The sequence below is a fragment of the Buteo buteo genome, chromosome 15, assembly GCF_964188355.1.
Source record: "Buteo buteo chromosome 15, bButBut1.hap1.1, whole genome shotgun sequence".
NCBI classification, from domain to species: domain Eukaryota; kingdom Metazoa; phylum Chordata; class Aves; order Accipitriformes; family Accipitridae; genus Buteo; species Buteo buteo.
Window position 1 is genome coordinate 4,658,202 of NC_134185.1, and position 25,494 is coordinate 4,683,695.

The 25,494-nt window shown below is 37.5% G+C and overlaps 1 protein-coding gene across 2 annotated transcripts in view; it reads left to right on the forward strand.

The window, feature by feature from the left end:
* Nucleotides 1-25,494, forward strand: part of SMAP1 (small ArfGAP 1) — an 88,704-nt gene that overhangs the window by 15,771 nt on the left and 47,439 nt on the right. For both annotated transcript variants that reach the window (XM_075046437.1, XM_075046438.1), the window contains exons 2-4: nucleotides 9,441-9,574; nucleotides 10,261-10,346; nucleotides 14,319-14,394. In XM_075046437.1, coding sequence (XP_074902538.1) covers nucleotides 9,441-9,574; nucleotides 10,261-10,346; nucleotides 14,319-14,394 — 296 coding nt within the window. The remainder of the gene's footprint in view (nucleotides 1-9,440; nucleotides 9,575-10,260; nucleotides 10,347-14,318; nucleotides 14,395-25,494) is intronic.

Sequence of the window (25,494 nt, forward strand, 5' to 3'; positions counted from 1 at the left end):
AGCAGGGCTCCATCGTGCCTAATGGTGACTTGGTAAGAGAAACACCATCACTCTGAATGTCCCCCCTTCCTCCTTCTTCCTCCGTCTTTTATTGCTGAACACGATGTCGTATGGTATGGGATGTCCCTTTGGTCAGTGGGGTCAGCTGTCCCGGCTGTGTCCCCTCCCAGACTCATACCCACCCCCAGCCTACTTGCTGGCAGGGCAATAGCTCAGCAATAGCTAAAACATCGGTGTGTTACCAACGCTGGTTTGGTCACAGATCCAAAACACAGGACTCCTCTGAAGAAAATAAACTCTACCCCAGCACAAACCAGCATAGCAGAGAGGGTTGGTACAAGAAATTAACTGGCCTGTCTTTACAGATGGTTTTGGTGTATTTCTACAGTCCAGAGCCTGAAATTTGGCACTCTGCTTCTTGTCTACAGACTTGGATCTCTGGTTTCTCTCTCTGTATCTTTTTCAAACATAGGTTCACGTGGGAGAGGTCATGGAGGTGCATGTACCTGCTTTGAATGTACAAGGAAGGGCATCTCTCAAGTCACTGAGGGCTGCACAGAGGTTGTATAGTTTGGGGAGTGTTTACTTAAGAGTCTCTTCGGTTGTATTTGAGTAAAAATGGTAAAAGGAAGCTGACTAATGCAATTACTAGGTAACTTGTCTCTGATGGAGAAGGGTAACCTTTCATTCTTGTTTATGGCAAACAGGCTATATTATAAACCCATCTCGCAAACAAATTTTATTTCTGAGGTTTTTGTCATCATTAAAGGAAGAAATTCAATTGCTGGCTGAAGACTTTTTTTGCAGCAGCAGATGCTTCTAATAACCTTTATCCTGTGCCTGGTTATGCAGGGGGGCTCTTGCTACATCCTGACAGAGTAGCATAGATCTACACATGTTTTTTTCTCTTATCAGTGATGCTTTTACTTGATGCTTAGCTATCAACTTAAGAAAACATTTTGTAAGAGCTCTCTGTTCCCCAGTTTTCCTTTTATTTCTGCATATAAAAGGAATATAAATTGTACACTTAAAACAGTAAGCCTTTTAGCAGTTCCTTGCTGACAAAGGAAAAATTGCAGTCAAGACCAGCTCCAGAAGCTTCCTACTAATACTGTAAGACACTACATAACCTTGTCTTTTTTTAGAAAGTACCAAGTGCTGCTAACAGGAAATGATGCTATTGAAGCAAATGGATCAGTAAGCTGAAGGAATAATTGAAACTGGTTGATACATACTTCTCCCTGACTTCTAGAGGTGGGACAGGTTGTGCAGGGGAAGAGTTTTATTCTGAATATTTCTACACAGCCTCTTTGGAGTTATGAGTAGGACTGAGCTTAATGGATTTGTTGATGACTTCTTAATGAAAAATGGTTATCCAGATAGAAAAGACAAACTTGCCAGATTTCTGTCCCTGAAACTCTGTACCACTTATCAGACACTGGCTAAAAATAGCCAAGTGATGCTTCTAAGGCTTGTCTTCCCACTGTTCTTGCAATATACCTTGAACCACACATCTCAGCTGTTGTCAAGCTGGGCTCTGGAACAATGTGTTTAGTTGCTTGAATTGTCTGCCTTCAGTGCAACTTCATGCTGTTGAGTTTGATTTTATTTATAGCTACTAAAATAGCCCCTCTTGGTTAAACTCCTCCCCCACTTTTTTTTTTCATATGGCAAATTTTAAGTTCTCAAATTCTGGCCTTGACTATAAAAACACAGGCTTACTAAGCCAGCTGTAAGAGACTTCTAAAGGCTAGAGATACGTTTAAGCTACGGCCTTTTGTTGCCTTTGCAGCAAAATACTGGTTTATATAAACATACTTAGACTTTGACATCTGAAAAGCATGTAAAGACTGCAATTGCATAGTTTTCCTAGTCTTTGGGTGTGGATGTAAAGGAAGCCTGCTCTACTGTAGAGGAAAAGAAATCAAACTTAATGGGGAGTAGATGTGACACAAGAATGTGCTTCAGGCTGTTTGTTTTGCTTAATCAGAAACTAATTCAGTGGATCAAGTGATGGGTAAATAGTCCCATATCAGTAGTCTCAAAAGACTAAAGGTTCAAGGACCTGGAAGAACATTTTATTTGAGAATAAAGATTCTTGTGCTGTGGTTCTTGCAGTTTCCTTTGCTTCAACGTCTCTATGCAAGATCTGCAAGATCTTTTATTCTTTCTAAGAAGATTTGTTCTTTAATTCACAAACTAATTCAGTGGACATGACTAACATTGCAGTTAAGCTTTTTGTGTTGGGGGGGGGGTGTGTGTTTTCTTGGATTTTTTTTTTTTTTTTTCCTCTTCCCCACCCCACTGAGAGTCTGTGAAAAATGGTTGGAGATGGTGGATGTGATTCTACCTTTCAGGGGGAGGACTAAGCTGCCTTCAACAAAGTTAGTAGGAGATGGTCTTTGAAGCAGCAGGATTAGACTGAAAATGGATGATAGTAATTGTATTGCTTTTGAGCATTTTAGTATCACCTTGACTTAATCCCTGTCTCTAGTGCATTATGTTTCAAGGAGAGAAGCTCAGAGGAGTCACTACAGTTCTGCCTTGTTCTTTTGTTCTTCCCTGGGTAGCTACTGGAGGAGGGACTGTGTTACTTAGCTCTTCTTGTGTTGAATTACACAAAATACAACTGCTGCTTGCTCATTTTCCATCTTTTCTGTGTATCTGATGTACAAGAGTGCTTGTCTTCTCTTCATGATCTTTATCTGTATCTCAGCTTGTAGGAATTAAAGAAGTTTCTGGAAAATATTCATTGATAACCTGGTTGAAATCTTGAGTAGCAGAACACTTGTGCAGTATGAATCGCGTGGGGGAGTAATGCAGAGAGAGTGAGCACTGCATGGGCATGCTTGTACTGATGCAACCACTAGGGCTTTTTGGTAAGTCTTTGGCCAAAAAGTGTTAGTTTTTTAGGAACTGGCTAGCAACCACTCAGGATGAATCAGAAGAGACGTGTAGATTTTCTTGCAGTTAATTCTCTGTTCCACAAGATGGAGCCAGTTATTTGACAAATAAAGTCTGTCAACCAGCAGCAGAATTTGGAGAAACAGAAGAGAATTAAAATTACTTCACTGTGCTTTATGGTCAGAGGATAGGCAGGGTGCAGTTGAGTGAAAGAAAGAATTGTAGTCAGTCAGAAGTCTTTGAAGATGTTGGCCCAAGATAAATTTGCTACAGACTATATTGAAATGCAAAGCAGTTAGTGCTCTGTTATATGTAATACCTGGCTTCCTTCCTTGTAGAATTGCTAATTGGTAACTGCAAGAATGTAAAGTGAAAACTAACTATGTTTTTATGTGCCTCTGTAATACAAACCTTATTTAAACTTAGGCTTGACAAGCTTTCTTCATTTAAAACTTTTGTCTCAAACTTATTAGTCTCTTGGCTACCTGGTTTTATGCACATAGTGTAAGGGGTTCAGAGTAGTTTGCTGAGGTGTAAAAGTGTCACCCTTCCCTTTGATGGCAAATATGAAATTGAAAGGCTGTGTGCTTGCTCTTTTTACCCCAATTCTGACCTCTGTTTGCTCTCTGTAAATTGAGATGTTTAGTAAGAGTGGGTACCACCTGTGCTGCAGCAAAAGGAAGTGTTTTTGTATTAACCTGCAGTTACAGGAAGCTGAACAGATGGTAGTGGAGTGATGGAGGGAAGGAAACTCTGAATTACTGCGGTAAGGGAGGCAACCACCATAATTTTCCTACTTTGTACTCATATCTGCAATAATCTTATACTTGCTCCTTTGTGGACATCTCCCAATTCAGTCATATCCCAGTACTTTTGTTTCCTTTTCCCTCTTTTTACTTTGTGCTGCTCTCCACTGCCTGTTTTTGATGTGGTCTTTTTTGTTTGTTTTCTTTTTTTTTTTAACTTGTTTGCGTGACAGGTACTGCTACTCCTGCCCAGTCTGGTAGTGTATAACCTTTCTCACTAATTTCTTACTGCAGGTAGAAGCTGAGTGTGGGATGGAATGTTGACTGAGAAGTTTAAAGCAGTTAAAGGATTTTTATACAAACTAATCAAATAGAAAGCTAAAGCAATGTTTCACACTGTATTGACTGCTTGGATTCATATACAGTTAGTATATGAGGCTTCCATTGTTTTTGTAATGCAGGTAAAAGTACCTTTTTCTCAGTATTTTAAATGAGCACTATCATGTAAGCCTTGTTTTGTACATGGTACAAGACTGCATCCACTGAATCAAAATAAAATTTGAGCAGTTTGGAATAAAACTTAAACCTGGGACTTCTAAAAACTAATGTGTTTTGTCTTGTGTTTCCTTTGGAAATGCACTACACTAGCTTCAGCATTACCATTCCTTTCATTATTCTTGCCCAAAGATCTATATCAGCTGTACCCACAAAAAGTTGGTTTTATCAGCTCTAATTAAATTAGCAGGGTGTGTCAGCAATGCTGTGAACATTTATTGCAGCATCTTCTTTCTTGCAGTGTCAGCTTTCTAGTATAATGGAGTAGAACATATGGCCCAAACTGAATGAGTTATGCGGATGGGGAAGAAAGGGATATAAAGGAGTATATGCACACACTTTAAGCATGTGCAAGGTACTAGTCCAGTTTAAATAATATGGAGGAGAAATACCTCATCAAAAATGATATCCTGAAGAGGGGAAGTGTGGGAAAATTTTTGAAATACATTGGGACAAAAGCTTTCATCTCGCTAGAGAATATGTAAAAATGATACCTTTTTCACAAAATTCACACTTTGAAGTGCATTTTAGAATAAAAGAATGTCATGTGAAGATGGATAACTTTTTCAGCATTTTAAAAGTTGGCTTGAAATCGACTTATGTGAAGACTTGTGTCTAAAATTATGTAAATGATTTTCAAGCTCTTTATTGCTTAAGCTTTAAACAGCTGAAGTCAGTTTTTGAAATGTTCTAGGATATTTTAGTAGCTGTAGATATTTCTGCAAGTAGGGAGAATGTTTGTTCTGTACAATAACTATACTGGCGTGGAAGTCTACTGTAACTGGAAAAAGCTCTCTTCAGGTTGTTACTTAAATTTACAAGTTACCCAGCAATTCTAAAAACTTAAAGACATACTGGGAAATGTTGTCTTGTGGCTACATATTTCTTTCATTTTTAGAGTCTAGATTGTCTTTAATAAAGGACTCCTTAAATACTCTAAATGTGTCACAACTGGTGCTGTTCCTGAGAGTTTAATTGAATTCTAGTTTCCATTCCAAACTTGGTGTACAGTTCCTGAGCACAAACTAATGTAGTAGCGGATGTGGTAGGTTGACCCCCCCTGAGCAGCCAAACGCCCACCCTACCCCTCATGCGTTCTCCTTTCCTGTGGAATGGGAGAAAATAGAAGGAAGGTGGAAAGACCTGTGGCTTGACATCATGGCAGTTTAATAAGGAAAGCAAAAGCTGCACATGCAAGTGAAGCATAAAAAGAAAGTCATTCACTCCTTCCTATCAGCAGGCAGATGTCCACCTATGTCCTGGAAGGCAGGGTCTTGGTATGTGTAAGGGTTGTCTTTGGGTTGCTGAAGTTTTTTCCTTGGTTCATCCAGACAGTGTTTCAAGGACTTCACAGTATCCTAGTATATATTCTAGTATAAGCATTGGTCATTTTCAGGACAGCACAAGTCCTATTGCTTTTTCCCTTAAATTAACTTTAGCAAAGGATGAAAGAGGCTGAAAATATTTTTAAGCAGTGAAATTATTCATATCTTAAATGACTGAAGAAATTACTTGAAGTGTATTTTTATATCAGAGTGGCACATTGATAGCAGTGCATCAAGCTGCTGAAGTGCAGCTCAGCTCTTCTAGTAGAAAGTTTGTATTCAAATGGCTTTCAAAAGAATAACATTACAATTGCATTAAAATTTATGTCAAGCAGTATTTCATGTTAATATTGGCTGATTGGAGTTGCACTGTATAATGCAGTTCTTGTTAGGTAGGCATTAGTACTGACATATAAAGGTGTCTTAAATAGCATAAAACAGCAGTCATCAAGATTCTTAACATCCAGTCTTCATTTCTGAAGCCAAGTGTCTGTCATCTTAATTGGCTAGCAAAATACATCCAGCAGATAAACTAGGTTACTTTCTAAATTTTAATGAAGAAAAACAAATGTATCTTTAAGGACCCAATGAGAAGAAACGTGATTAGTCCTATTAAGTGCAAGATATTTCCTGTGTACAGAAATAAGGATCCTGACTTCATACAGAATTGAGATAACTACAAATTGTGTATTGAATCAGTCCAAATTACTGTTAAACATTTCTCACACAGGATGGTTTACAGACTAAGATTTAGTTGACTGTTTGGTTAAGTGAAGCACAGCTGCTTTGATGCCCACACAGAAAACATTTTGTAACTTTTTGCCTACTGCTTAACTGTGGCTGTAATTGATTTGTATTAATTAAAACATTTTTCATTTGAAGTGTTTAATTTTGCATATTGTCATTAGTCTGAAATACAGATATTACAAGTGAACTTTTTTTTTCTGGCCTCAGGTTTGTCTGTTACTCCACTGCTTAATTTTTTACTTTATTGCTTAAATATATTTGATTTCCCTATGTTATTTCAGAAATAAGCACAAAATAATGAAATCTGAGCTTCTAGGAAAATAAGAAACTGTTCTTTTCCAGGAGAAAACCAGCTAATTCACAAGTTGTGTTATGATCTTTCTTCTTGTTAACAAAATTCTAAGTTAAAATATTAAACGACAGAGTTAATGATCTCCCTCTTCATTTATTAAGATAGTCTTCAGTCATGTCAAGCCCTCATTCCAGTCTTGTCTCATTAGTGTAGAACTTGCCTATCTGGGATGTCATAGCTGAGGAAGAACCTGAAGAATAGGAAGATCACATGATGTGTAGTTGTAAAAACTCTGTTGTGGTAAAAACTTTATAGTGGCTGTGTAAACACCCAATAGGATAAAAATATGGACAGCATATAGATACTACAGGTAAATACCTCCTGTCCCTATAGTAACCTGACCAAAACTGGCTTCCTTCTAAAGAAGGCACATCCCTGGGTTGGGTAGTTTGGGGGAAAACTGGAGTAGCTGTTGGGAACACAAGACCGTGCCTTATCGTTTTGTTTCTAAACTGTCATGGCTACATTAAAAAATTGCATAAGGTGAGGTACTTTATCTACAATGGAGCGGCTAAGGAGGTTTTTTGGTTAAGTTTCTTCTGGTGTGCTACTTTAGCTGAAACTTAATATGTTGAGTCAAATGGCCTGCAAAACTCTATCCTGGAGCACTAAAACATAAAGCAGTATAAATTGTACGTGGGATCTTCCTGTACTATAGATCTACACAGACTGTAAGGACAGGGTGACTATTTTGTGTTTGTAGTGTTTCATAGTGGAAAACAAAAAGGCAGGTCAACAGGTTGCTAGCTGTTGAACTGTTTTAAGACACATTGCAAACAGCTTGACTGTTTATTCTTACCTGACAAGTAGTAGTTTTAATGTAGAAGTGCCATGTGGGAAATGATGTGTTGGTTTCAATGAGTAACTTAGATCTCTTGACCCCTGAAATCTAATCTTATGATGGTAGCACTTATTTTGAGAACTGCCAGTCATCTTAATCATTTTGGTCTTAAAGGTCAAGCAGTAGGCATCAGGCGGTCTGACTTTTTGAAATCTTGTTCAAGACAAATTAAAGCAAGGTGGCTACCCAAAACATAGCCAGTATTTCCACTAGTAAGAGCAAGGCTTCTTGCAACAAATCCCGGGAGCTGTGAATGTGTCTTGGGATTTTTGAATACCAATTCAAAAGAACGGAGTCTTAACTGAAAGGGTTTCTCCTGCTTCTTTGTTTTGGCTATTGCTGAACAGTGCTTGCACATTATCAGGGCTTGCTTTTTTTTTTTTTTTTCTCCTGTTCTGCACCCCCCCTGCAGATAAGTAGGCTAGGGGTGGGTGGGCAAGAAATTGGGATGAGACACGGCTGGGACAGCTAGTGACTCTGACCATTCCATACCATATGATGATGTGCTCAGCACTAAATGCTCAAGGAAAGGAGGAGGAAGAAGGACATTCTTGGTTATGGTGTTGTCTTTAAAAGCAAGTTGTGTGTGCTGAGGCCCAGCTTTCTAGGAAGTGGCTGGACACCTGCCTGATGATGGGAAGTAATGAAGAAATACCTTTTTTTTTTTTCTTTGCTTATGTGGAGTTTTTGCTTAACTTATTAAAACTGTTGTTATCTCAGTCTGCAAGTCTTCTCACCTTCCTTCTCTTTTCGCCCTGTCCAGCAGGAGAGGAGAGTGAGCAAGCAGCTCTGTGGGTGTTTGGCTGGGGTCAACCCAACACAGTCCTAAGCTAAAGATCAGAAGAGGGAGGCATAAAATTCTTTTCTGGGCTCCAGGAAAGTGTTTGTACAGTATATTAATATCGGAATGCAAACTGTTGTAGTTGCATGAGTGGTCTAAATGCGGATCTGTCATACAAAGTTGGAAAATAATTGCTCAAAATGTTTTCCAACTCTTCAATGCACCTCCTTGCTTTTGACGGTTAAGTATTACTTAACCATCAAAACTTAACTCCTTAGAGCTCAGAACTAGATGGACTTTAAAGCAGTGCCTTTAATAGTGGTGGTGTACAGAGCTGGAATAAAACGATATAAATGTGTTTAATTTGAGACTCTGTAGTAACTTCAAGTCAAACATCCCAAGTGTCACAGTGGGAGTTCAGGCCAGCATACTTTAGGTCTGTCTCAACATGCCAACACACATGAGAAACAATGCTAATGTTCATAAATCAACCTGATTCTGTGAGAAAAAGCATTGAGCTGTGAATGGCAACTCGTGCTGTAGTTTAGTAATCAAGGGTATTCAGTTTTCTACCATTCTTAGTAATGGATATTTTCATCAGTTGGTTTTGTAAATCTCTGTATAATCATTCTGTAAGAGTTTGTATGCTACTGTTGTAAAGTCTGTGCTGTATGAGGTATTAAAGGATTTGTTGTGTTAATGTAAGCTTGTCCTGCATTTAATTTCAAGTTAAGTACAGATGCATGTCTTAGGAAGCTTCCTAATTGGAGAAAAAGGGGCAACTTCTACTGATTTCTGTTGATGCTTGCATCTGATACGTAGCTGTAAGGATTATTCAAGATGTAAGCAAAATCTTGTTGTTAGTAGTAAGCCACCTTTCTAAAGTTAGTTTGTTTTTTTTGGGGGGAGATGGGGGAAGTGGGAGGTGGAGGCCAGTGGACACAACATATGACTTCCTACCTTAATCTGGCTAACTCTAATGTTATGTGACATCACTTAGAAGTAGAAAGCTGTAAATAAAATTGCTAACAATGGAGACTGTTAGAAGTAATAGATATCCTAGACAAAGAGCTGTAAGCCTTTATTCAGACTTATTTGTTCCTGTTGTCAGTATAGAATTATGCCAGAAAAAATGTTCACAGCATATGGAATTTTGAAAATAACTAATTTATTTCCCCATTCCCCTTAGGTCCAAGATGGGCCTCTTGGAACACCGGTGTTTTTATTTGCATCAGATGTGCTGGAATACATCGAAATCTTGGGGTCCATATATCAAGGGTCAAGTCTGTCAACTTGGACCAATGGACACCAGAGCAAATACAGGTAAAATATCCTAAAATGTTTTCAGTTTGGAGGGAATGCCAGGAGTCCTTTTGAAAAGATTTGAGTTTATTGTGATGCCCCAACTTAAACGTTTTACAATCAAAGTAGTTCTTAATGTGTTATATTTCTACTGTAATGAGTTTAAGTTCTGAAAACTCACTTAAGAAATTGGTTTAGCTATCTTTTTTTTTTTATATTGTAGATGTATTGTACCTTGCCATGGGGACTCTGAAAACCGCTTCTTTGTTGTATCTGTAGAAAATATGTTGTAAGCCTTTTCCTTTTCCATAGGTGACAGTAAGGTAGTGTTCACACATCTGATTCTTGATTACATTCTTTTAGTGTACCAAGTACTGGCTTTTCCAGGTATGCTCCAGTCTCTGAAGCCTCTTTCTGCTACCAGATAAATTTTCTTACTCCTATTCCTCCTGGTCTGAAGAGCCATCTTTCACTGGATGGGTTAGTTTATACTGTAAACAGCATCTATGTTGTTAGCTTTTGTCCAGCAAGTCTTGGCAGGCAGCCCTCCTGTCATGTGGGAGCATTTCCCAAGACGTAGGGCAGCAGAGCGGTCTCTAAGTTAAAAACTTGCAGTGTCATTTAAGCACACCAATAGCATTCTGACTGTTTCAGGATTTAAAGTATTGATGGACATGAACTAACTGTTTTCTACTACTTTCCTTTAGTGCATGCAGGAAATGGGAAATACTAAAGCAAGACTACTCTATGAAGCTAATCTACCAGAGAACTTCCGAAGACCTCAAACAGATCAGTATCCTTTTTGTTTTAGCTTTCACATTGAAATGACTTTTAATGCAACTTAGGTGTTATGACTGTTTCAAGGAACTGGTACATTTGGCAGCTCACCTTATTTATTTCATTGATATTGTTGTATAAGAAATGACGGTAGAAGTTGGGAATGGTTCAGAAAAGGTTTAAATTACTTCAGTTATAGCAAATCTACTTTGTAATGAGATTTGGCAAGACCCATTTATTTTTGCTTTCAGAACAGGTGACTTCATAAATTCCCTGTATGTAGGAGTTTAGAGTGATACTAGAGAGCTTTTGAATATTCTGTCTTTATCTTGAATAACTGCCAGCTGAAGTTAGAAGCATTTGAACAGGAAATAATGAGCTGAATGGTGAAGTAAAATAAGCCACTGAATCTTACTCAAGTGAAGTATGGATTTTTTTCCTCTAGATTAACTATTCTGTAATGTTTTGGAGTTGAAGTGTATACATTCTATGAAGTGGGTGAGCAAAGACGACTAGCATGGGAATATCTAAATAAACCAAACCTTCCTGATGGCCACCACTTGTGTTGGTGTGTGGTTATCACCATGTACACGAAGGAGAGGGTTGGAAGAAGAATTGTCTACTACCAATAAATAGCTTTCCTCAAAAAATACCTTTTTTGAATGTACTGAATCTTTAGGATAATGTTTAACGGCATTAATTTAGATTTGTATTAGCTCCTGATTTAGTGAAGTTACTCCACAGGTAGGATTTGCTTCACCTGATCTTACTGGAACTCTTTAACTGTAATGACATCCTAAACACCTACTGTTAAGTGAGCTGAATCTTTCCCCAGCTCTCTTAGCCTGATGATGATACAGGCTATGGAGGCTGACAAACGGACTTAATCGTAACTGGATCTGAATTTTCCTTTTCTATATCCAAAAGTGATTTTGGTTCTTCTGTTTATTAGATGCTATGCTCAATATGCTATGCGCAGAAGATTATTTTTTGTAAGGGTTAGACTCCATTATAAAATGCACTTGAGAAAAACAGATATGTTTTTTCATATTGCAGTAGCTTTTAAATTAAACATACATATGCATAAGAACAAAGTAACTAGAACCAGATAGCACTGTAATATTCCAGCTGTAATATTCTAGAACTTTTTCAGCCATAAGACTGAAATACTTTGACTAAAACTTATTCAAAAGTGGATCTTGAAGATGTATATTTTGTTCTTACTGCAGCTAACTTGAATTCACTGGTGCTATTGCAGGAGAAGCAATAATGCTGTACTCTAAGCTTTTCTTGTCAGATCGGAACAAAAGTCTCATTTTTAGACTTCCAAATAATTCCTTTGTTGACACTGTATACCTTGAAATAATTATATAGCTTTTTGAACAGTTGTCTGTTTCTAAGTAGTGGACTTTGTCAGTTGAATATATTCCATTGCATGTGTTTTCTTTATTAAAAATACAGTGCCAGGAGAGAGGATGCCAACATTTTTTGTTTCATTTCTCAATTTCCCCATAACTTTGGCAGCTACTTACCTGCTTGACATTCATGACAAGCTGTTGTGTTATGGGCTTTTTTGCCTTTCCTCTTTGCCCTTTGTATCACTACAAAATCAGCATTGCGTCTCATCAATATTTTGGTTATGAATATTCTGAATATTCTTTTGGATGAACTCTGAAACCTCTTTGCATGTAATGATCACTTGTGTATATGTTCTTCTACATTAGCGCTTAACTTCCTGTAGCACTATAATATACTTATTTCTGGGTTTTGGATAGTAGAATGGAGACACAGGAGAAACGTGTATGTGGGATCTGCCCAAAATGTCTGGCTAAAGGTCCCCCATCACTTCTGCTTCTTAATCACAAGACTGACCTTTCTGGGCATTTTTTTTTTTTTTTTTTTTTTTTATTATTCTTCCCTTGTACTTCACAGGGATGCTGTGGTGTAGAAGCTAACTTTGAGGATCATCTTGATGGTTTTTTGTATGGCAGCTTTAGCTTCCTGTTTGAAAGTGGTTTTTTTCAAGAGTGCACTGAATCATTTTTTTGTCTCTTCATTTTACTCACTTCTTAAGACAGTTTTGGCATGTGTTGTGGTTGTTTTAAATTCCGTTGTTAGCAAGAACATGGTAGGATATTGCTCTAAAAAAACTTACGTGGTCAAAAAATTCATGCATATTGAAATGGGGTAACTTGAATAAAGTGGATATTTTTCAAAATGCATAACTTAATACCGCAGTGTAATAGCATCCTGAAAAACTAAACGCTATGAAATTTAAATACTTATGGTTCTGTGTTAATAATTTTCAAATTAAAACTTTCTAATTGTCTGAAATATCAAGTGTGCATTCTGGGAAACTGCTAAAAATAGGGAAATATTTATGCAAAAGAACTAAACTATCTAACACCAAAATCTGAGCAACAAAAGCTTAGAACACTTGACAAAATAAGTGTGCCATCTGAAAATGTGAATTGTGGCAAATAAGTATAACTTTTTATTTGAAGAAAGAATAGGTTGTTCTAAGATATTTTATAACAATCAAGTTTTGAATCATTTTTGTTTACATCTAATTTAGTTTAATACAGTTATCCAGTTACAGCCCAAAAGCATGGGAAAAAATTAAATTCACTTTCTCTGTCTCCTCCCCCCAACTTAGATTATATAGTGCAGTAATTTGTACTGCAAGTTGAAAATAAACTTTCTGAGGGAATCTTGTTTAGTCTTTGCTAAATTTCAAAAGTTGTGGGAGTTGCATATTATACAAGTTCCATTCATCTGTAATTTGATTATATACATTGATTTTTTGGCAAAATGACAGTCCTTTGGTATGTGTAAAGAATAATGCGATATTAGTACTGAGATAGTTGCACGTTCAAAGTGCTCAAGATGCCCTTGAGAATGTAGATATATTTGGAAAGAGGTAGAAAAGAATGTTTTGGGTTTTGTAACTTTTACGAAGCAGTGTCTTCAGGTGACATTTGCATACAATTTGAAACTAATTGTGATTGTTGATGATATAATTTGATGCACAGAATGAAGGAACTGAGTGCTCTGAGTTCAGTGTTAATCTTAAGAGACAGTACGTGGAGCTAAGGTATCTTTCCATTGATTGAGGAAAAATTGCTACGGAAGTTTAAGATGCAATGAATCAGAGCTTCCACAGTTGCAACTTCAATTTCTGAATGGATAATCACATTGCCGAACAAATTAGTTAGAATTTATTCTACAGGTACCAGAGAATCAGCTTTAGTAGAGTTAAACGTATTCACACTGCTTTGGAAGAGCTGCTTTATGAAGCTGAGGGAATAATTGAGGAAAACAACTAGTTGTTCTTTTTGTGTTTGAGCTAGTGAGTTGTCAGTTCTGATCGTCTTCATCAGTATGCTTGCTGCTATTTCCACCTTTGCTTCAGTATCTTTTTATCACTAGTGTTTTAGTTTTCTTTCCCTTCCACAGAGATGTTTGTTAGAATAGGAGGCTCTCATGGAAGACTTAATGTTCTCAGAGAACTGTTTATGATCAGCTTTTGATGGATGATATAATTTGTGCAAATCAGAGAACAGGTACATGCATTTCACCTTTAATCTGAAGAGAAAGTGTTTTTTCCCCAAGTTATGATGGATAACTATAATTATTTACCATATATGAATACCTTTGTTCAAGTATTTGCAGTACTGCAGCCCTGTATCTTATAAATACCAAGTGAAAATATCCTAACTGGAACACTGAGTTACTTCTAGTATATTTTCCTCATATTGTTTCATTAAGAGATTAAACTGCTTAATTCTCTGTAGTAAAAATAAGCTCTTTTTGGATACTGCAGTAGCCATTTTTCTGCGTAGAGCTGTTTGTTTTGTTGTTTTAAAATGACAAAATGAGGTGGAGCAAGAATCTGGTGCAATTCTTTAATTTGAATAACCCGTCAGCTTTTTAGATTAATGTTGCTATTTATCTGAATGTGTGTTTTCCTTAAACTAGCTACTTCCAGAGCTGTGGAATTTTTCATCAGGGATAAGTACGAAAAGAAGAAGTATTATGATAAAAATGCAGTTAATGCCTTCAATGTAAGTAAACAGTTTCACCAAGAATTCTGTCACTTTTCTTTTTTGAAAGCTACATAAGAGAAATGTAGAAAACATTACATATGTTAAAATGTCTTTTACAGTCAAAACCTTTTTGATACAGAACTAAATGCTTTCTTTTGTATCTCTTGAAAGCTATTGCTAGGTTGTGTAAGTTCAACATACGTTGTCTATTACGTACATAACAGGAAAGTGTTATGATCCAAAAAATAGCTTGCTTCTGACTCTTTATATTGTGTTTTTCTGTTTCAGTGATGGGTAGTTCTTCAACAGTGTACTTTGAGTCCTTTCTGAGTATATTTTTCTGTGTTACAGGGGTAAGATAGTTACTGTTTCTGGTGACTTTGGCTTCCTTCATTCTCTGTAATACCTTGATGAGAAGTCCTAGGGTGCGTTGGGCCCCTCTTTCTGAGGGTGTAATTGCTCTGCTGAGTTCCAGACTGTTGCTTGCAGTGAGGTGCACTGTAGTAGCGAACACAGGCAGTATGGCAAACCAGCTGTTTAATCATGTAGCTGTGTGTTCACTACAGTAAGTTGGTGAGTGCTTTTTCTGGCAAAGCAGTTTTGAGAATGTCAGCCTTTACTGAAGTTCACAGCCTTGTTCGTTTTTTTGGGTATGGCTATTTCTGGGGCATACAATCCAGTTTATATATTTTTATTTATATAGGTGTATTTATGCTTAGACACACACTCCTCTATACCTACATTATTTAAGTATGGCCTAACATGTAATTTACTACTCCATCTTACTAGGCAGTGAACTTCGACAGGGAAACGAGCGCAAGGGTGGGCATAAAGAGTAAGGGTTTATGCGGCCTTTCCCATCTGAGAAAATGGATCTTTGAACGATAGTTTCATTTTAGAAGGAAAAAACCCCAAACTTGGAAACTAGAGAAGTGTTGCATTCATTAAGCATTGTTGAAGTAGGGGGAAAATTGCTTCATTTAAGAGGTAAAATACAATTGTGGTTTGAATTACACTGTCAGTTACCCTTCTTTTATTCCAAAGTAGAAAATAGGAAGAATTGTTTAAAATTATACTACTTTTAAAAGTTCAAAATATTCCCAAATCTTTGTAAACAGAGAGCCTAGGTGTCTAATATAGTAGTCCACTGCTGCCTTAATATGTTTGAAGGAGTAATTGGATTTTGCTTTATTGTATTTCAGACTAATACGAATTGCTTACCTTTCATAGCAGCAAGGATAGAATCCAGACAAGCTGAAGAGATGCTTGTTACCGCTCAGGAGAGGGAACACCATTTTATTTCTTCCTACTTGGGGTTTTCTTTCATTGACTAATGTAAATGGCATAATCTCTCTGAGATAGGAACAAAATGCAATCGTGAAATATTTTAGCAATAGATAACTCATGCACACTCACATTCACCCGCCTTTCTTCAAGGCCACCAAACATCAGGTTTGAGGTAGGCAACCTGAAATCACAGTTATGGCAAAATCCTGAAAGTCCCAGTCTGCCGCTTGAACTGGGTTACCCTCCTTGGCTCTGGCACCAGCCCAGCTCCCATCCACGTGTAGTGCCGTGACTGGTACTCGGTGATCATCTTTCGAGTGGGCCCGAGACTGACAGGGAGGAGGAAGAAAAGGGGAAACAGAGCCTCCATTCTGCATGTCCAGTACACTGCTTTTCTGCTCCTGGCTGCTGTTGGCAGGGAGGAGGGGATGTTACCCTACACGTCAAGCACATGGAGGTCCATGGGGAGTTTGAGAAGATCGGGCGGAGGAAGGGAATTCTGTGGAGGTATGCATTTCTGTGCCCCTGTGCAGGGGGTGGTGACGGTTTCTAAGGCTTTCCTTTTGCAGTCCTGATGGCATTTGAGACACCTTCCCTCTTCCCACCCTGCCAGGAGGTGGCTAAGATTCCCGGGGAACCGAGGGGCGGCTGTGGACTTTCAGCCCTCTGCCAAGTGTCTTGGTAGCATCAGAGCACTTGCTAGCACGATACTTCCATGAGTAATGGTCTTGTAGCACAGACACCACACCCGAACAGTTCACGTCATGGCAAGCTCTTTTCTTCTGGAAATTTCTTTACCGTGCTTACTTTTGCAGAGAGCACCGTGTCCTATTTTTAATCGAAATCAGCATTGTTGGGGTGACCTGTGACCTTTTTAGCACACTTATATTTTGTTATCACCTTTGAAATAGCAATGCCTTCTGCTTGGGTTAGGACCAGTTTAACTTGGAGATGCGTATGTATGTTGTCATTTGGTAAAATGAATCCCTTCTGGGTATCAGCAGGTAATACAGAAGTGCAGAAACAGGCTTGCTATGCCCTAAGGGTTGCTTTCCTTAACCAGGTAATTTCACTGAGGTGGCATTTAAAAATTTAAGGGTCTTTCCCAGATTTTGTCCCCTGTTACATGTTGCTTGAGGTAAAAGCTTCCCGTATCATAAAACTTGTTTTCAATAGATTCTCTTAAAACATGCAATACAATATTTCTCTTAGCTTAATTTTGGCACGATCATAAGCTTTTCAAGTTTGTCTAACAGTACAACATCTGTGTTAATGTATTCTGTCTGTTGGAGCCCAAGAGTATATGTCAAGGTTCAGTTCTTGGTTCTGTGATGCTTAGGATTCATGTATCTTTTCTTTTGTTACAAATTTTTTATTTATAATTGTTAATTCTATGAGATATTTTGTGTTCTGACAAGACTGTTGTATTACTAAATTTGGCTTTTAGAGATACACACTATAATAACAAAATTGGCTAGTGCAGAGACCAGTACTGCCATCAAACATGCAGACTAAAAATAGGCAAATATGAAAAATTAAATTTTTTTTTCATGGTTCACTGAAAAGCAATGCAGGATAAAGTTATGGGCAAAAAAAGCATTTGTAGTTTTAATGGCTAGTTACATTTTAAATAGAATAATGCATTTAAGTAGAAATCAGATATACATTAGAAAAATCTAATGCTGACTGGAAGCAGCCTGACTTTAAAAAATATTTAAAATCTATTAAAATGCATAGATCTCAGAGCTTTCTGATCCATCATTATTGGGAAAATGTGAAATGCTGTTTCCGTATCACTGCTCAGGACTAAATGAGTGCTACAATTTACTCAGCTATTCTAAGTGGGTTATCAGTAAATAGTTACTCTTGTTTTCTTGCTCAGACTCAGTGCAGGCTTGTGACTTCTTTTATAGAAAGACCTGAGAGGCTGACACCCTTGAACAGTGGTATATTTGGTTTTTTGGTTTGAGTTGTTTTTTGGCTTTTTCTTTGTTGTTTTTGTGGTTTTGTTTTGTTTGGTAGTGGGAAACACTCTGGTATCAGTTAGGCCTAATTCTTTACCACAATCTTGGGCTTTAGCCTTGAGAAAAATCTTCTGAATGTAGCAGGAATGGTAGCCCCAGGTAGGCAAACTACGGTGCTCTGGGTCAAGTTAGATGTAGGTAGGGAATTTATCAAAGTGATCACACTATGCTTGTCCCTTATTTTCACAGATGTACTTCACATGTACTTTAGGTGAAACAAAAAGCAGGAGCTCCAATTTAGAATAAACAACATAGCTGAGGGGGGAAGCCTGGGAAAAAATATCAATGGAAATTATGTATTCCCTGTTTTTTACCAACACTGATAATACAGTTAAAATCAATCTGATATTTTAAGGAATATGTTAATGTGGATGAGTTTTATGGGTGCCTTTCAGGTTTTTTGGAATATATATACTTTTTTAGATCTTAATTGGAACAGAAACCTTTTTGTAATCATTAGAAAAAATTTTAACGGTTATATATGCATTTGCTGCTTCATTTCTTGTAAGACAAGAAGAAAAAGGTTTTGGAAAATGTCTAACAATGCATTTGTAGAAATACTTTCTTTCCAGAGTACTGGAATATTGCCATTTTAAAAAAATTTTTTTCCATTTAGCTGCTGTTAAAGTACCAGTATTTACTTCTAATTTTTATCCTGATCAATGTAAAGAAGAGAATATTGAATAAATTAGCCTACGTAGGGAGGCAAACTGATTTTTTTTTTTTTTGTACTCCATGGAAATACCTTCAGATGCATGTCAGCTCTTTGAAAAACTCTTATAGTTGAAATGATCTGTAAATGCTTAGATACAGTTGTAGGGTTGTCATGACTGAAACTGTGAAGACAACTGTATGGTATTTATGATATTTAGGAAAATGTATCCTTATTATCAAAGTATACTCCATTTAAGCAGTGTAGCTGATGACAGAGTTAGTAGTATTTCTCAAGCCACTGCCTGCCATAATTCTTTCCCAACATTAACAAGAGTCACACCGGTATAAAAGATAACACTTCCTTTCTCAGAAAGTAGTTCATAGTCCTACTGTGGTGAGACCTTGGTTTGTCGAGACTTCTAAAGACCGACTGCTTGAGAAACCCAAGTCTCTTGATCTGGCCAGCTGCCTTCCTGTTTTCCTTTGGTATGATGTAATTTTGAAACATTCAGGACTTCATGTTTTTTTATGCTTTTTATGTATGCTTAAATTTAAAAAGAGGAATAGTACAAATGAAAACACTTGAAGCTGACAGGATATTACTTGGAAAAAAAAATATATTTGCTCTGTGAATAACATGTGATTTGGTACTATTAACAGCAGGAACTTTTTATGCTCTTTGAGTAATCAACTTAGGAGCAGCAGTAGCTGTTAGTAAAATCAACTTGTTTTAAATATCCTCAGCATAATACTGTCCTAGAATTAATTTTCTGCCAAACTCTCTTCTCGATTTTTAGGCATACATAAGCTGTGAATGATGCAAAGTATAGCATAGAGTCTAATAAAACAAACTTCACATAGTAGTGAAACATTTAGGGCATCTCTATAAATGTGATGCATCTAAGATATGGTAGCATGAGCAATTTGCTGTGCAATATGCTATGCTGTTTGACTTGATCTATCCCTGAAAGTTTGTACAATGCAATTGAGAGCTTGCATCACATCTGTAGTTAACTACAGATAGTTACTATAGGTCAAATGGTGTGAGGTAATTTTGTACGTTGAAACTCTTCTTCAGGTGGGTGCTGACATGAAACTGTTCAGGAGTATCTTTCCACTTCAGACTTGTACCTGATTGTCACTTTCAAGCATATGCAAATCCTTTTATATTCATCATAGGGGTTTTTTTTGTACACAACAAACCCAGAACTGAAGGGTAAAGCATGCAAAGCAGTTTCTCCTCTAACAGTCTTAGTCCTGAAAGACTGTTGCTTATTAAATCTTTTGTTTGCTTTGGACTCTCATTAAACTCTTTGTGCGCCTTTTGTTTACTATCTCCTGGAGCACACTTAGAAGAGAACAGCTTGCAATTATACAAACACCTTTCCCCAAGAATCTGAACTTGTATGCTTAAATAAATGACTTGAAGAACTTTTTCAGAATTGTTGCAGTAAATACAAGTGGAGCAAATATGAGCCTTGTTGGAGACAGACTTTGGGATGTTTGTTTTTATGAAAGTAATATCTGAACAGAGCATTCATTTTGACTGATGATCTCTGTATTGAGTCCCAAATACTTGTAATCAAAGCTATGCAACTGGTAAGGTGGAGGGACAGCTGTTAATGAGGCTCATGATCTTAGATGCAGTGGCCAAGTAAACGTTGCTTGTTTTACATTTTTGGGAGTTGGTAAGAATCTCCCCAAATTACTAGTTAGAGGAAGCAAGCTTTGAAGTAGATGATAACGTAGTTTGCCAATAAGCCAAGAGAAAATGTGTGATTTTTAGAACCGTAGTTCCAGAAAGAATAAAATCTGTCTAAAATACGCTATTGAGTAACAGCTGCTGGGGTGATTCTTTCAGACACAGGACTGCACTAATGAAGGGGTTCCTGGTACCCAATCCAAATCATTTAATTTGACTGTACACGCTGCTAAGTTACAAGTGCACTAAAGTTGCCCAGAGGTTCAGGAAATCGTTTGAAGCAATCGTGTTTTCCACATTTTTTAAAAACTTAACACCTCCTCTTTGATGTAAAATAAAAACTGTAACAAGACAATCTCTCTTAAACTATTGTATATTTTTGTATCTAATACAATGACCCTTAAGCCATACAAGTAATGAGGAGCAGCAGTGAGGTCATTGTGTTGAGTGTAGATAAAGATAAGCTGTGTAGGTATTATCACAAACAATCTCTGCAGCTTTTAATATAAATAAGTGTGTAGGAGAAGAAAGAGCACAACTTCTCAGAATGCATATGGAAATTGCCTTGTTCAGGGTGGATGGTGAATCAACTTAAGCAGATTTCAGATACTTTCAGTCTCAAAAATTATGAACTGGCACAATCTATTCCACTACATGAAGTGGGAATATATTATCATGTCCTGACAATGGTTAGAGACTAGTAAACAAAGTTTCTATATTTAAGAAAGCGTGTGAATTATGTATGGAGCAGGAGTTTCATGTAACTCAAGTTCACTGAAGGAAAACAGTAATGGGTCTACATTTTCCATGCTTTCCTAAGACATTGTGTATAATTCAAGAAGTATGAATTTAAGACAAGCAATTGGATAAAATGTGATGTGAATTTAGAGATTGTGATGACACATTTTCCAGAAAGTTATCTTAAAGGAGATTAAATCCATAATACATTTACCGCACTAGAATATGTCACTTGGGCACCTTAAGACGGATAAATTGGGGTGTGATAGGGTACATGAACAGTAAGTTTATAGTAGCTAGCATTCAGAAGCATTCAGCCATTGGCCTGGAGAGAGGTTACCAGTTACCCTTCCCAATATTGCAAGAACGATAGTGAATTTTTTTTAGTGGTGTGTGAAGAATTTGTGAATCAAGTGATACGAAGTACTTTTGAAAGATGCTAATGAAGATAGGCATCAGTAGGAAGCACTGAAATACTGTACGGGAATTATGACTTGAAGGCAGGGATAGTGAAAGTGCGATAAATTATTTTGTAAGATCATACTGTTAGAATGGTTTGAATTATAGAATCACAGAATAGCTCAGCCTGGAGGGGACCCTTGGAGCTCATCCAATTCTCCCTGCTCAATGTGGGGTCAACTAGAACAGGTTGCTTGGAGCCATGTCCAGTTGGCTTTTGAATATCTCCAGGGTTTGGAGACTCCACAACCTCTCTGGGTAACCTGTTCCAGTATTCAACCACTCCGACAGTAAAAAAAAAAAAAAAAAAAAAAAATTGTTCCATTTCAGTGTAATTTCTTGCGTTTCAATTTATGTTCAGTGCCTCTTGGTCCTGGTTCTGGATACCACAGGCAACAGTCTGCCTCACTCTTTGCTCCCTGCCACTGGGTATTTATACATGTTAGTAGGACTTCTTCCCCCCCTTAGCTTTCTCTCCTCCAGGCTAAACAATCTCAACTCACTAAACCTCTCCTTGTCTGAAAGTCCTTTAATCATCTTGGTGTCCCTTTGCTGGACTTGCTCCAGCCTGCCCATGTCTCTCTTGTACTTGCGAGCCCAGAGGTGGCCGTGTTGCTAGCTCATGTCCACCTTGACCTCCAGGTCCTCTTCTGCAAATCTGCTTTTCCAGCCAGCTGACACCCACCCTGTACTGGTGTGTGGGGTTATTCCTCCCCAGGTGCAGGACGTGGCGCTTCCCTTTGAACTTGGCGTGGTCCCCGTTGGCTCAGGCTGTCAGTGGTGCTCTGAATGGCAGCACACCTACCTGCTGTATCAGCCACTCCTGCAAACTTGCCGATGATGTACTCTGTCCCATCGCATGGGTCATTAGCGAAGAAGTTAAGTAGTTTTGGCCCAAGTACCAATGCTTGGGTACACCACTAGTGACTGCCCTTGAGCTGGACTTTGCCCAGCAATGGTTAAATGAATGAGTTAGAGAAGCCAGGGTGTGGATTTTTCAGTGTGCTGGCTGCATTCCCAGTAGCTCCCATGTTGCAGGGTCTTGTTTTCCCCGCTTCTATAAGTACTTTGCTTTGAGGAGTAGTTCACACAGCTGGACTGCCTAGCTAGCTACAAGTCGCTATGTCCAAGTAAACAAAACTGCCAATGCTGAAATCTGTAGTGACTGCATTGCCAGTTTAACCTGGATCATGAAAATCTAAATGAACCTGCATGCAGCAGGGCAAGCCACTTAGTAGAAAATAAGTGTTGTTCTGAAGTGTTGGGAAGCGCTCACTAAAGACAGTTTTCCCTGGAACAAACACAGAAAACATCGGTTAGGTTGGACAGGGGAAGTGGAGGGCACTCCAGTAAGTAAGATTAAAAGCATCTGTTTTGTTCATCCTGTGTCAGCCTTTAATTAAGCCATGGTGACTCTCCGTAATACCTCAAGAGGTTGTTATCTAAAGGAGAAGCTAAATAATCTAAAAAAAAAGTGGGCAACAGTAGGTATGGATGCTCTTGGTTACTTGGAAAAAATATTTTGTGCTCAGGTCTAATACTGTTAAATATATCTGTATTTCCCAGAACATTGAGTAATTGCATCTCTGCTTGATGTAAATTTTATGAACGTCTATAGCTCTGCACACATTCAAAACTACAGCTAGCTTGTGCACAAGCTTCACCGTATTTCTGTAACGAGATATGGGCACTCTGAAGGGGTGGAGGAGTGGTGAGCGTGTTCAGAATATTGATGGAAGAGCAAGCAGTACTGGTTTCTTTGAAAAGCCAGGTACTGCTGTGTTTTGTGAAACATGGGACACAATCTTTTTTATGCGGTGTACAGCAGTTAGAACACTGAATAGGGGAGACATTTTAGTAACTTTAAAAAAAGCCTTGCCAGTTAGCCTAAAGAACTTCCACAGAAATGCATAGATACGTGTTATTAATAGTACATTAGTATTCTTACACTCCTTTCAGTATTTCAAGAATAGGCCTCTCTAAAAAATGGCAAGCAATCGGTTGTGCGTTTATATGCATCTACTAGCAGTCTGTAATTACTACTGCTTTAAAATAAAATACTAATTTTAGTGTTGTCAACATTTGTTAGAGATGTACAGTAATAAAGTCAAAAGTCTGCTGAAATAAGAAAAAAGTGTGTAGTAGCTGAATTTAAAACCTGTCAGATGAGTGTAGAGTAGTCCTCTTTAGGTTATTTCCCTATATATTGTGTGCATATAAAATGGCCACTCGAGGGCACCTTTGGTTCAGCTGCTGATTTCCTGAATATATTGACATGGTTTGATAACGCACTCATTTTTTAATCTCTTGAATGTTCTGAGTGATAGTACCCTGAATTTCATATTTAAATGGAAGCTTAATATAGGTTTTTTTAAAGCTTTAACTTGAATCCTTTTTAATAAAAGGCTAAATAATAACATGCATTACATCAAGAGCAGGATTTTGGAAAAACTACAAATAAAAGTTGGTGAAAACTTTATTTAGTACGTTGACCTTAATGACCAATAGTATTTGTATGACTCTTATCTACCATCAGAAATATGTTAGTACAAACTGAAGTAAAATCATTCTGAGATTTTGTATCTTACATTCTCTGATAGCTTCATTTAATGCTTCTTTTAAGCTTACTTTTTTTACTTGAAATAGTAGTCTGGTGCCCAGACTACATCGAAGCTATTGGGCCAAATACTGTTTGTATTGATGCTTTTACATGAAATATTATAATATAGTGCGTATTTGGATAATGCCACTACTAAGTAATAACTTAATAAATACTACAGAAGTTTTTAATGGAGAAAATGGGGACAGGTAACACATTGCCATGTAAGAGGGGCAGGGAACTGTAGTAATATTGTAAACCTGCAGATCCTTTCTTTTCGCAACTTACATTTTTTGTGAACCAAAGAGTGAGTCTCAGAGCATAGGTGAAAATGAATCTTACAGTACTAATGCACATGTATGTATTTTCTTGCTCAGCACTGGACATACATGATGCTTTAAAGACGGTATAGAGTTTCGTTATGCAAAATGGTTATTTTTACTTTATCAGCTTTGTAAGAAGGAGTCCCAAAACACAAACAATGGAAAGAGATTCAAGAATTGCTAAAAATGAAATGATTACAAGTCTTTTGGTCTGAAACACAATTGAAATTTTGTGGACATAGGAGTATAAGTGTGGACACTTAAGAAACAGCTCCTTGCTTTCATTCCCTATTCTAGGCAATCCTAAATTCAGTCCTTAATTAAAAGACCCGACTACTCTTAAGTTACAACTAAAATGAAATATTCAGATGCTTGTTGTCAGTTTGCAGTACATTCTTAATGCACACAAGCATGTCAACTTTATTCTTTCTCTAGCAGCATGTATGGCTGGTTGCAAGGGTTGCCATTGGTTTTGTCTGGAACTTTAAAGCTCCAATAATCAAGGACGTCTTCATTGTAGAGCGTAGTGCTAACATACGTTCTCAGAGTAGATCAATGTGTGCTTCTTTACTTGAATTCTGGAAAATAGCTGGAAGTTTCTTTTTGGATTTTGATGTAGAAATTTAGATTAATGTATTGCTTTACACATGGCCAAAAGTGGGGGAGGTTTTGGTCGCTTGTCTTTAGCGGTTGTGATGACAAATATTACTCTTAGTACCTGCTTGCTCAAATGTCTTTTTCCATTGGATCTAAATTAAACAAAGATATTTTCTACCTTTCCTGCTGTCTGCTCTTCAAACTTCACAATTGGCCAGTCTTTCTAGAAACCGATACTTTAGCTTTTTTCTCTTTGTTTCCACTGGAATATAACAATTGCATTAAAACTGACAGATGAGAAAAGTGTTAACAGAAGACAATTATTGCTGTGGAATAGTGGGTTTTTTGCAAACCAGATTTTTTTCCTTTTTTTTTTTTTTTTTTTCCCCTACACTAAAGAGGGAGTTGTAAACAACAGTATTTTAGGTACTCGGACTTGGACCCAAGCATGGAGTAGATCTTCCTTTACTGATGCTTCTGATTTGTCTTACAGAAAGAAGTCATTATTAGTAAAGGCTGATAAATACCCAATAGAAAACCCGTATGTGACTTTGTGGGATTACATAGTGCTGCTTTTCAGTGATCTTGGTCTCCTAAAAACCAGTTTTTAAATTATTATTAAAACCTTGCTTGGCAATCCTGAGTGGTGATTAGGGTTCTGCTATAAATATTTAAAGTGCATTTGTGGCTTTCAACTAATTAAAGGCAGTTTCCCCAGGCCTGAGTGCAGCACTT